The following is a 14,111-nucleotide window of genomic DNA, read 5'->3' on the forward strand; positions in this document are numbered from 1 at the left end:
CCGCTATATTTGTATTGGCTCTAAGGGCTAAACTCCTTTAAAGATGAGTTGCAACAATGGAGGGAATTCTGGGAAATGCTGACATAATTGAAAGGCAGTAAAAGCCAACTGCGGCTGCAGTGAATACTGGGTTTCTGTACAACTGCAATTCCTCACACATTGCAAAGGCTACAACATTTCAGCTATTTAGTAAAAATCCCACTGCCTATTAAGGTAATGGCGTAGGAATCACAATGAACTTAACTGTGGCCTATGGGAATGTGCTAATGATATTGTGCATCCCGCAAGCATATAGTAACTGCAACGTTGCTCCGGTCCATTAACCTATCAATAATATTTCAAATAGTTTTTTAATCACAGTTAGTGATGGGAGAAATGTTTCGTCAGGCATGGATTCGCGGCGGAAAAATGTGCCCAAATTTGTCCAAAAATTTTTTTTGACGCGCAACATTTTCGCCATTTTGCAAATTGTGATTAGTGATGAGCGAATCTGTCCCATTTCGCTTCGCCGAAAAATTAGCAAATCTTTGAAAAGATTCGCAAAGCGGTGAAAATGTCGCGCGTCAAAAAAAATTGTCACCCGCGGCACAAAATTCTTGAATCTTTTAAAACATTGAAAAATACGTGAAACGGCAAAATGTCATGCGTCAAACGGCATTTTTTTTTTATGTGGGCGACAATTTTTTCGGTGGTGAATTTTGTCGCCCGTTGCTCGAAAAATCTGCCAAAGGCGAAATGCGGAAATTCAAATTCTCCTCGAATCTATGCCTATCAAATTATTTCACCAATCACTAATCACAGTTATCATTCATGAAATATTAGGAATAAGGTTTCTATGGCTATATAATAATTTACCTTAAATAGTTATGATCGAAGTTTTTAGCCCGGCGTGGATTTGCAGTGAATTTCCTCATTTCGCCATTGGCGAATTGCTTCGCATTACTTCTGTGAAAATTCGCTGCACAAAAATTTGTTGCTTGTCAAAAAAGTCACGGTCACGCCAAATTGGGCGCAGTCATGTCAAAACAGGCACAGTTGCATTAAATTGGGCGTGGCCACGGCAAAAAAGGCGTGTGACAAAAAAAAAAAGGTGTAGGAGACAAAAAAAAAGACACGGGCAATAAAAAAAAAAAGAAAAAAAGATGCGGGCCACAGAAAAGTTGCGCGCGAAATGCGACAGATTCGTACATCACTAATAATAATGAAAAGTTGCCATATTAAAGGTTTGTGGCATAGATTATTTTAACACAGACACTTACTCAAGTGATATACCTCTATTGTAATATCATATTATGGGCCAGATTGAATTCCATGAGAAAACATAATTTTATGGTTTGTCAAGTAAAAACTCATGGGCAGGATTAAATTCGAGGAGAGAAAATGTTTCTCCTTTAGTTCCATTTTTTCCCCATAGACTTTAATAGAGGTTTTAAAATGAGCTGAGTTTTTTTCATTGAATTGCATTTGTCTCTATGGGCTTTTTGCTTTCCATGCCTATTAGTAATTTGACTTGTTATAATATGATTAGCTGAGGTCATTTAGTGATGTCATAATGCAGTCTGTAGGAATAAACACATGTTTAAACAAACATAAAGGTTATATAGAACCAAACAATTGCCTAAATAATGTTTTTCTTCCACAGGTTCTAGGTAGTTGTAGACAGATAATTCTTTGGGCCTGGATAAATGAATGATTGGACATTTATTGTAATATATATGCACAGAACCTTGTGAGTATTGATTGCTACCTATAGACAAATGTCCTTGTAGCTGTAATATTTGATCTATGACAATTTATGCTTTATTTCTCTGCTATTTGTTTGAAGCATATCATCCTAACAACAAACAGATCTGTCAACACTCATTTTGCTTTTATCAATGTTCATTTTGACTAATTAACTTGTCAGGCAAAGCAAGAAAATGAAAGGAGTAGGGATGAAGTGACAAATTTAATGTTAGGAATGGTGAATTTCCTTCTTTGATCATTGTCGCTTATATTTTCAGCCTGCGGACGTGGGACTGAAACAAAACACCCAATGTGTCCAGCTGTCAGCTCTGTGTTTCCTTTCGTTTCTCCCTGACAGAGTGCTAGACGTGCCCAGCCTGACAGTAAGCCTTTTGATATTTATGGGAAATGCAAACTGGGAGTTCAGCTAAGAAAAATCATTTTGATGACGAATAATGAAACTATAATATATGGCTAGACTCACAAGGGAAGCAACAAATATTTTAGTTTTGACAGAAGAAGGAAAGGGACAAATCGCCCAAGATGCTGAATTATTGAAAATTCAATGGGCAAAGTGCAAAGTGAAAATAAAACTGTTTTCTTAATATTTTGTCGACAATCAGGGGAGCTGCTGCAATGAGACAAGTTGAGAAACTCGCTTCAATCGGCAGCACCCCGCAAGTTACGAGGGGTGGCAAAAGGCTGCTCCTGGTAACATCAAGAGCCGAAATTTAGATTTTTCAAGAGATGCAACCATCCCCCAACCTGCACCAAAGCTCCCATTGGCAGGCAAAGGGGGGCATTATTGAAAGGCTCGCCTCAGGGCAGACAGGGGCCCCAAATCACCCCTGACTGCAATGCAACTTATTTCCCCTTGCATTTCAGCTTCATTGAGCCACAATCCACAAATTCAAAGATAATTGGAGCAACTTGTGTAACCCATAGTGGGTGGAGTGGCACCTTGATGGCCTTGAGTGTTCAGTTGGTGGTAAAAGTAGCAGTGCTTGTAGGTGCAACATGCTAAGAAAGGGCTTAACAGATAACTAAGGCATCACACTATATATTATGAAAAAGACACAATTTTTAATAAATGGAAATCACGTAGACATCCAGTTTTTACAGGTGACTCTAAGATTTGCAGCCAAACCCCTTCTTTTTTTTTCTTGGTGCACCTAGATCAGCGGTTCTCAACCTGTGGGTCGGAACCCCTTTGGGGGTCGAACAACCCTTTCACAGGGGTCACCTAAAACCATTGGGAAACACATATTTCCGATGGTCTTAGGAATAATTTTATGGTTGGGGGTCATCACAACATGAGGAACTGTATTAAAGGGTCACGGCATTAGGAAGGTTGAGAACCACTGACCTTGATAAAATAGCTTAGGGGGAATTAAACCCTCCATTGCAAATATATCTGGAAGTTGGACAAAACCAGTAAAAAGTTGGGGAAAATGTTATTAAACTGTATTGTATCCCAGGACTAGAGCTCCCAGCACCTGCTAACCTTAGATAATATTTTGAAATTCACTGGCAGCAATACTTGAGTAATCAACAACTGAAAAACACTTTATGTTCCCTTGAATTAATTTCCTCAGAATCATGTTTCTTATTGTTTTGTGGGAGCAACTAGTGAAATTCTACCACACACTGTGGATACCAGCCATTGAAATCCCATGATATCCTGGAGCTACCAGGAAGTGAATTCCCACCATATCCTGAAGCTACCAGGCAAATGAGTCCCACCATATCCTGGAGTTACTACAATGCAAAATTGTGCATCTTTAGGGTCCATACATGGAGCATTTGCATCTGTACCAGTCACAACAGCAAGGAACAGATCACAGCTCACCAGTGCAATGTAGCCCTACAGCCTTAAGTTTCCCCAGCTTTCTCCATGTTGAACTTCGTGAATGACACAAAAGCTAGGGTCAGGGAATGCCTAAGTGCCACCTCCCACCCTCCTGTATGCTGTGCATACAGTGCTATATACGAAAAGACAGCAACTTAGGTGCAACACTTAGGGGCAGATTCATCAAAGAATGAGTTTGAATCCCGAATCCCATAGGGCTCAATGGCACTCTGCAGCTCCAACCCGGCCCAAGGAAAGTCTCCCATAGGACTCAATGGCACTCTGCAGCTCCAACCCGGCCCAAGGAAAGTCTCCCATAGGGCTCAATGGCACTCTGCAGCTCCAACCCGGCCCAAGGAAAGTCTCCCATAGGGCTCAATGGCACTCTGCAGCTCCAACCTGGCCCAAGGAAAGTCTCCCATAGGGCTCAATGGCACTCTGCAGCTCCAACCCGGCCCAAGGAAAGTCTCCCATAGGGCTCAATGGCACTCTGCAGCTCCAACCCGGCCCAAGGAAAGTCTCCCATAGGGCTCAATGGCACTCTGCAGCTCCAACCCGGCCCAAGGAAAGTCTCCCATAGGACTCAATGGCACTCTGCAGCTCCAACCCGGCCCAAGGAAAGTCTCCCATAGGGCTCAATGGCACTCTGCAGCTCCAACCCGGCCCAAGGAAAGTCTCCCATAGGACTCAATGGCACTCTGCAGCTCCAACCGGGCCCAAGGGAAGTCTCCCATAGGGCTCAATGGCACTCTGCAGCTCCAACCTGGCCCAAGGAAAGTCACGATAACGAAGCTTGAATGAATCCAAAACTTTCATACTTGTTGCGACAAATACGATTTTGTTGCATAAGTTTTGATGCACAGTACAAAAAATTAGCGAAAAAAATCGGCAAAAATATGCAAGGTACGAAAACTTTGAAAAAATACGATTTTTTTGTATTCGGAGGCAATTGTTCTTTGATAAATGGGCCCCTTAGAATGCAGCAAAGGTGGCAAGATTTGTGCCTCAAGGAGCAACAAGCAAATCCGAATGGGGAAAAAAAAACCATTTTGACACATTTTTTTATAAATTAACCCGTATCTGTTATATTTAGACATTTCAGGGCCTTCAGACCTACATTACAATGTTGGTTTGATAAGAAACCCAGTACACATGTGGGATTCATTTCTATACACTCATTTGTTAGCAACTTGCCATGTCACTGAAGAAGACCTAGAAAACGATTTATTTTTTTAACCACAGTCTTAATTTAATCAGTATTGTCTTAAAATAAATATGTTGTTAGTATTAGATTTAGGTTTGATAGCAAAGAGCACTCATCATCGTTATAATCTTTCATCCAATTAATATGTGGATTCTCATAACGTTGTTTCCTCATAAGAAATACTTTCAAAATACATTATTACTTTCATTAATGTAGAAATGGGACTATATATCCTAACATTTATATTTATTGGGTGAATCCTGCATTTGTCTGTCTCGGTAGGCTGTGTTGTTTTAAAATAATTGATTTTCTTTTGGGAGCATAAAGTTAAGTGTCTGTGAGATATCTGTGGATTTATTCCAAACTAAGTAACCAAAAAATAGTAGCTAAAAGTAAAACAATGTTTATTTAAAAATTCCTCTTTAGATGCTGGGGGCAACTGTTCACTTTCAAACTAGACAGCATGTATAGGAGCTGTTAGGGCTACTTTTTCTATGTTAAAATGTGGAGCAAAGTGCGAAAAACAGGTGCAAATAAAGCACCATACTTTGGTGCTCTATACACCACCCCCCATGTTGCAAGACACCCGATCACCCTGTAATTAAAGGAACAGTACACAGTACACTACAGAAACCCTACTATAGTTTATATAAATACCCAGCTGTGTAGCCCCGGGGGCAGCCATTCCTGCACCGGTACAGCTGGGGTGTTTGCTACAGGAACCCTACTATAGTTTATATAAATACCCCACTGTGTAGCCCCGGGGGCAGCCATTCCTGCACTGGTACAGCTGGGGTGTTTGCTACAGAAACCCTACTATAGTTTATATAAATACCCAGCTGTGTAGCCCCGGGGGCAGCCATTCCTGCACCGGTACAGCTGGGGTGTTTGCTACAGAAACCCTACTATAGTTTATATAAATACCCTGCTGTGTAGCCCGGGGGCAGCCATTCCTGCACTGGTACAGCTGGGGTGTTTGCTACAGAAACCCTACTATAGTTTATATAAATACCCAGCTGTGTAGCCCCGGGGGCAGCCATTCCTGCACCGGTACAGCTGGGGTGTTTGCTACAGAAACCCTACTATAGTTTATATAAATACCCCGCTGTGTAGCCCGGGGGCAGCCATTCCTGCACTGGTACAGCTGGGGTGTTTGCTACAGAAACCCTACTATAGTTTATATAAATACCCTGCTGTGTAGCCCGGGGGCAGCCATTCCTGCACTGGTACAGCTGGGGTGTTTGCTACAGAAACCCTACTATAGTTTATATAAATACCCTGCTGTGTAGCCCCGGGGGCAGCCATTCCTGCACTGGTACAGCTGGGGTGTTTGCTACAGAAACCCTACTATAGTTTATATAAATACCCCGCTGTGTAGCCCCGGGGGCAGCCGTTCCTGCACCGGTACAGCTGGGGTGTTTGCTACAGAAACCCTACTATAGTTTATATAAATACCCCGCTGTGTAGCCCCGGGGGCAGCCATTCCTGCACTGGTACAGCTGGGGTGTTTGCTACAGAAACCCTACTATAGTTTATATAAATACCCCGCTGTGTAGCCCCGGGGGCAGCCATTCCTGCACTGGTACAGCTGGGGTATTTGCTACAGAAACCCTACTATAGTTTATATAAATACCCCGCTGTGTAGCCCCGGGGGCAGCCATTCCTGCACTGGTACAGCTGGGGTGTTTGCTACAGAAACCCTACTATAGTTTATATAAATACTCCGCTGTGTAGCCCCGGGGGCAGCCATTCCTGCACCGGTACAGCTGGGGTGTTTGCTACAGAAACCCTACTATAGTTTATATAAATACCCCGCTGTGTAGCCACAGGAACAGCCATTCAAAGGAGAAAAGGCACAGGTTACACAAACCTAATTATATTCTACTGAGTTTATCTGTTAAGGTCCCCATACACGGGCAGATCCACTCACTTGGCGATGTCGCCAAGCGAGCGGATCTTCTCCCGATATCCCCACCTACGGGTGGGCGATATTGGGAGAACGCAGGATAATTTGATCGTTTGGTCATTGGGCCAAATGATCGAATTATAACGACGGGCATAGGAAAAGTTGGTCCAGGGACCGCATCAACCTAGTGTTACTGAAGCAAACACACCAGTTGTACCAGTGCAGGGCGACAGCACATTATATTTTATATACTTTAAAACACTTTAGTTTTTTGGTGTAACTGTTCCTTTAATATGTGCTCGGTTTTCCTTTCATTTTTGCTAATTCCTTCTATCTCCCTCACACTTTCTTCTGCTCTTCACATTTTTGTCTCCTTCCACTTTATCTTGTGCTTTTTTTTATTTTCTCTGCCCCTTTCCTGCTTTTTATTCTGCGCTCCCCTAAATGTATAAACCCTCTCACATTTCCTTTTATTCTATCTAAAATTTGGAAAGAAGTTCTGCCAGCAGTGCTGCAAACACAATTTTAACTGACACATGGCTAAAAAGTTTAAAGAAAATCTGTGTGACGTGCACTTCATTTTTTGGCAAAGCATTTCTGTCCCGTTTCGCTTTGCCAAAAAATTAGCAAAACTACAGGAAAGTTCACAAACACGTTTGTCGCGTGACTTGTGACGCGTTGCACACATTTTTTTGATGCGCCTGCGCCTATTTCGGTGCGACTGCGACCATGACTTTTCTTTTTTTTCTGTGGCAAATTTTTCCTCAAAAGCTTCTCAAAACAATTTGCCAATGGAGAAATGTGGAAATTCTTGAGAATCCATGCCTAATGAACAAAATTCGCTCATTACTAATGCACAAGTAAAACCTGTCTCCTAATCATACCGAGTCCCTTTTCCAGCTGTGATGAAACACATCAAAAAGCTGTTTAATTGTTATTTACAAATTCTAAGACTCTACTGGCTTCCTTTGCAAAATATGAGCTCTGAAACAAAAACAACGTATAGTAATAGTAGCTTGTGACTGTGTTATGTTTATAACTCCATTAGTTGAAAAGGCAAAGATAAGATGACATAAATTCTGCCATAAATCAAGTAAAATGGTTTCATTGACCTCTCTTTCTATGCTGCTATGTTTGTTTGGTCACTGAAGGCCAGAAGTAAAAAAAAAATGTTCTCCTGTTGTGAGAGCAAATGTATGTATCAAATATGAGTAACCTTGATTTCTGCGGCCTAAAATTCATTTCAAAAGGCAACTGCATTCATTTCCTTGATGTTTAGTTATCACAGATGCAACACTCTCTGTTAATTGATTTAGCTGTGAGCATGTTCCCTGCTGGGCTAAAGCTTAGTGCAAGTTTTTAGGATCAAAGAATTTGTCAGCACCTTTTTTTAACACCATCAGAAATGTTCATTCGGAGGCTGAAAATTTGTTTTCTTTAACGTCTCAACTGTTATAGTTTACATTAAGCTAGCAGTGAATTTATAAAGGTTCTTAGAATGTCCTGTTTTCCCAAGTACAGTACTTAATGTTCAGTTTAAAATATATTTGCAAAACTGTAGGTACTTTCCGGATAAAAACGCATTGTGCAAATATTTTTATTTTAACCAAAGTTTATGTAGGATGGAATGTAAGTGGTTGTAAGTGGTTGTAGAAGAAATAATACCAATTCAATAATAGATTTAAGAGTGTGTAAGTTAAATTAAATTAATTCAGTTAAATTAAAATAATTAAACAATATTATATAATATGAGATTGCAAGAGAAAAAAATAAAACAAATTAATAAATAAAAATAATTACATAAAATAATGAGATTTTAATCAAACTTTATGAAGAATGGCAATGTAAGTTATTGTAAAAGAAACAGTAATGATTAAAAATAAAAACAAAAAAGAGAATGAAAAATAATGCAAAAAATATATATGTAATAAAATAGGAGAATGTAAGAGAAATAATAATAATACATAAATGAATAAATAGAAATAAAAAGAGAGAGTAATAATAGTAAAACTTGAAAATACATAAAATAAATAGATTGTGAGAAATAAAATAAAACTTTAAAATAAATAAAAAACGTGAACAAAAATTAAATAAATAATAAATATAAGATTGTGAAAAATAAAACTTTAACATAAATAAAAAACATAAAAAATAAAGAAAAAAGAAATAATAAATATAAACTTGAAAATACATAAAAGAAATAAATAATAAAGATTGTGAGAAATGAAATAAAACTTGAAAATAAATAAAAAAAAACATAAAAAAATAAATATAAGATTGTGAGAGATAAAGCAAATCTTTAAAATAAAAAACTTGAAAAAAAGAAAAAAAGAGAAAATAAATAAGATTGTGAGAAATAAAATAAAACTTTAAAATAAATAAAAAAACATTAAAAAAATAAATAAAAAACATTAAAAAAATAAATATGATTGTGAAAAATGAAAAATAAAACTTTAAAATAAATAAATAGATTTAAGATATATGTCATTTTTCCCCCTTAATATTAAATCTATATAATGCTTACCTGTTTTTTTCCTGGATTTTTACAATTTCATTCGTTTGCTGAATGAGCTGTTTTTCTAATTTGAAAGTAGACAGTGAATTTTCCAGCAGCTGAATTTCTAGTCGTGACGTCTGATTAAGAACCTAGTAAAAATTAGAGACATCAGTGGAACGAGATAACATAGAACGTTTCTGTGGTCATTGCAAAAAGTCTAAACAGAAGACTATATGGTTATTTGGAGATGATTAATGAATTACCCCACCTTAATGAGTAACCTAGTATTGGCAGTGGTGATCAGTCATTGTCACAGAAGGCAAACAGTAATGCACATTCTATACCAGGATGAGTTCTAAAATTACATGATAATAATGAGTATCTAAAGGACACATAAATGAAGGAACTGCAATGGTTATCATACAGTAGACAAACCCTTAAGGACCAGTGGCTTTCTGTTTTGGGGTATTGGGCCAGAAAAATAGAAAAAAATATATTCATTTTTTGTGTTGAATTTAGCTTCTCTTATACAAATATGAATGTGTGCATATTCGCTTCAACACATAACAGTGGGAAAGACCAAATTGTGTGTGCCAGCTGACACATGCTGTTTTACTGGTATCATTATCCTCAGCCACACATTGATGGATCCTAATATTTTATACAAGAGAAACAAACAGAAATGAAATCTGACATATTTTCCTTATAGCAGCCTGAGATGTATTAGGCGCATAGGAACATTAAGGTTTATGCATGATATTGGCTCCACCTCTGGGGCCCTTGGAAAATATTTGTGGTTCTGATCAGGAGGTGAACTGCCGTAATATAATAAAAAATAATCCTTTGGTGTTACATTTCCTTTACAAAAGCAACTTTATTTAATAGTCCAGCAGTAAAGGCCAGCCAAAAACAATGCATTTAATTCTCTGAACCATAATTAAATATTATTATGGTGCTTTATTTAAATACGACATATGCATGGTGGTCTAGCATTAAATCAGTTTTGATGAGCTGGTAAGTTTCTCTTAAACATAAAAAGTTGAGCATACATTTTCTTTAGCTTAAAGAAGCAAGAACCATTTATAGTGCCCAGTGTCATAAACTTTAAAAGTGTTTCATTTGTAGGCTATCTCTAGCTTCTCTGGGGAAGAGGGGGCGGGTGAATTTTGTTCTGTTCCCTGTGTAAAAACTGGCAGACTAATGTTTAGAATATCCTTGAGGAAGAATTACATTAGCAGCGACACTAGATCAGTGATCCCCAACCAGTGGCTCAGGGGCAACATGTTGCTCCCCAACCCCTTGGATGTTGCTCTCAGTGCCCCCAAACCAGGGAGTTATTTTTGAATTCCTGACTTGGGGGCAAGTTTTGGTTGAATAAAAACAAGATTTCCTACCAAATAAAGCCCCTGTAAGCTGATAGTGGGCATAGAGGCTGCCTAATAGCCAATCTTAGCCCTTTTTTGGCTCCTCCATGAACTTTTATGGTGCTTGTGTTGCTCTCCAAGTCTTTTTACATTTGACTGTGGCTCATGAGTAAAGGTGGCCATACATGGGCCAATTGTAGCTGCCCCATTGCTGACCCCCAGGGCCAAACGATCGAATTAGCCTACATGTTCCCCGAAATTGCCCACCCGTACGTGGGGATATCGGGAGAAGATTAGGGATGTAGCGAACCTCAAAAAAAAAGTTCTCAAACGCGTTCGCGAACTTACGCCAAAAAGTGCGAATATTCGCGAACTTTGCGAACCCCATAGACTTCAATGGGAAGGTGAACTTTAAAACCTAGAAAAGCCATTTCTGGCCAGAAAACTGATTTTAAAGTTGTTTAAAGGGTGCCACGACCTGGACAGTGGCATGCAGGAGGGGGATCAAGGGCAAAAATTTCTCTGAAAAATACTTTGTTGACACAGCATTGCGTAAAACCGCAAAGGCAGCTGGCAGACCTAGCGGAAATACGTGGCGTTTTTTGCTATTTCGCACTATTAGCACCATGGAAACAGGATTTGCTTAAACCAGTACTAGGCTGAAAAACGCCATGTGTGGCTTGTGCGGCGTTTTTAGGCCCAGAAAAAATGCAGCGGAAAAAAAACACTGCGAACCCAAATTGCGAACATACGCGAAAAGTTAGCGAACTTCCGAACTTGCGACCTCGCCAAGCGAATGGATCTTCACGTGTATGGGGCACCTTAAGAAAGGTTGGGGATCCCTGCACTAACTGAAGAAGCAAGGAGAGGAATTTCCCACTTCTTTGTTTCATCACCAATGCAACACACTACTATTTCCCATTTTCATCTCTAGGTGGAGAGGATGATAGCATTGGTTGCAGAAAGTGAGTTGGTTCCTGTGTTATAATGCTGTTTGTTATTGAAAGACAGTTTAGAACCGCACCATTAGTATTTCTTATTTAAAATACCTTTATTACATATATCTTAGGGCATTTCAGCCAGAATACTAAACAGCAAAAAGCAAGGAATAAACTAGAAATTGCCTGTATTACTGCATAAACAAATGCCATCTTAGATACAGGATGAAAAAAAGGATAAAAACATGGGAGCACCACCAAATAATTTACATTCATCGGATATGTAATGGGACAGTAACACTAGACAAAGATGGGTTTTGTATGCCTTTAAATATAAAATACTATTACCAGGCACTGTGTTTGCTTCAGGAGGTCTAATAAATTTGAAATCAATAATCTGTGACTTGGCTATAAGGCTGCTGTTCATGTTTAGAGATGTAGCGAACCTCACAAAAAAAGTCCGCGAACCCGTTCGCGAACTTCTGCCAAAAAGTGCGAACTTTTGCGAACTTTGCGAACCCCATAGACTTCAATGAGAAGGCGAACTTTAAAAACTAGAAAATCCATTTCTGGCCAGAAAACTGATTTTAAAGTTGTTTAAAGGGTGCCACGACCTGGACAGTGACATGCAGGAGGGGGATCAAGGGCAAAAATTTATCTGAAAAATACGTTGTTGACACAGCGTTGCGTTTTGTGCTGTAAAGGGCAGAAATCACACTACATTTCTAAACTTGTGTAATAAACTGCTTTAAAACATCCGGCGTCTACATGCCAATCAAGTCGTGTAAAGGTTACAGCTGGTTCACATGCAATTGTGCAGTACACAATGAAAAGAAGAGTAACAGTAATCAGAAAATAAAAGCAGTCCTTACAAGGACTATTGGGTTACAGCAGATGAGATCAGCAGGACAGCTGTCCCCAGCAGCTACATACAGAGCAGTAGAAAGTAGATTACTAGTCAGCAAAGCTACCTAAACTGTCCCTCAAATCCCTGCACAGCTCTCTCCCTATGCTAACTCATCAAGCACACACAGGCAGAATGTAAAATGGCTGCTGGGCTTCGGTTTATATATGGAAGGGAGTGGTCCGGGGGTGGTCCAGGAGGGAGAGCTGCCTGATTGGCTGCCATGTATCTGCTGGCTCTGGGGTGAGAGGTCAAAATTTGGCTCCAGCTAAGGCGAACCCAAAATTGCGAACTTCGCTAAAAGTTTGCGAACTTGCGAACTTGCGAACACCTGATTTTCGTGCGAATTAGTTCTCCGGCGAACAGTTCGCTACATCTCTATTCATGTTCCTAAAGGTAAGCAATGAAATTAGTACTTAAGCTGAGACAAACAGTGGTCGAACGACATTCATGGTGTGGGTACCAGATCCCTTGAATATACAAGGAGACATCTATAAAATCCAGCTAGAAAGAGCTGCACTATGTGCAGTTTGAATTCAGCTCTGCAACATGGATTTATTAAACAGGTTCCTGAATTTTCCTGTACAACCTACAGGTGAAATGTATTATTATTTCATATAAAATTAATCTGTTGCTGCCAACAAAGCTTTCATTTGCAGATGTTTCTGTGCACAAACACACACAATCAGTCTGAAAGTTTCAGCCAAAATCATGTGAAAAACCCAAGATCTTGAATTGTTTTTAATTGTAGTTTTATAACTACAAAAGTCAATAGGAGGTATATTTACAACATTACTTTATTTTTGGAACTTTTTCAAATAGTCAAAATTTGTAAACATGAAATGGATAATACAATTGCTGCAAACAAATGTTTCTTTCAGGAATCCAATCTAATGTTAAAAAACCTTGAATTCAAAAATAAATAAGTCTTCAAGACAACACTTTCAAAAATAATGCACTGTTTATGGTTTAGAAATACCTTGACTTTCTATCATTAGGGTTCAATTATACAGGTATGGGATCTGTTATCCGGAAACTCCATTATGCAGTAAATTCAGAATTACAAGAAAGCCATCTTCCATAGACTTCATTTTAATCAAAAAGTTCTTTCCTTTTTCTCTGTAATAATAAAACAGTACCTGTACTTGATCCCAACTAAGATATAATTACCCCTTATTGGGGGCAGAACAGCCCTATTGGGTTTATTTAATGGTTAAATGATTCCCTTTTCTCTGTAATAATAAAACAGTACCTGTACTTGATCCCAACTAAGATATAATTACCCCTTATTGGGGGGCAGAACAGCCCTATTGGGTTTATTTAATGGTTAAATGATTCCCTTTTCTCTGTAATAATAAAACAGTACCTGTACTTGATCCCAACTAAGATATAATTACCCCTTATTGGGGGCAGAACAGCCCTATTGGGTTTATTTAATGGTTAAATGATTCCCTTTTCTCTGTAATAATAAAACAGTACCTGTACTTGATCCCAACTAAGATATAATTACCCCTTATTGGGGGCAGAACAGCCCTATTGGGTTTATTTAATGGTTAAATGATTCCCTTTTCTCTGTAATAATAAAACAGTACCTGTACTTGATCCCAACTAAGATATAATTACCCCTTATTGGGGGCAGAACAGCCCTATTGGGTTTATTTAATGGTTAAATGATTACCTTTTCTCTGTAATAATAAAACAGTACCTGTACTTGATCCCAACTA

At 38.9% G+C, this 14,111-nt stretch overlaps 1 protein-coding gene across 3 annotated transcripts in view; it reads right to left on the reverse strand.

Moving 5' to 3' along the window:
* Positions 1 to 14,111, reverse strand: part of angpt1 (angiopoietin 1) — a 194,737-nt gene that overhangs the window by 82,988 nt on the left and 97,638 nt on the right. For 2 of the 3 annotated variants that reach the window (XM_002938913.5, XM_012965206.3), the window contains exon 3: positions 9,209 to 9,330. In XM_002938913.5, the coding sequence (XP_002938959.2) occupies positions 9,209 to 9,330 (122 nt within the window). Of the gene's footprint in view, positions 1 to 9,208; positions 9,331 to 14,111 lie in introns of those variants that run through there. The other variant, XM_031904101.1, reaches the window with a different exon arrangement.

The sequence above is a fragment of the Xenopus tropicalis genome, chromosome 6 (assembly GCF_000004195.4).
Source record: "Xenopus tropicalis strain Nigerian chromosome 6, UCB_Xtro_10.0, whole genome shotgun sequence".
In the NCBI taxonomy this organism is placed as follows: Eukaryota; Metazoa; Chordata; class Amphibia; order Anura; family Pipidae; genus Xenopus; species Xenopus tropicalis.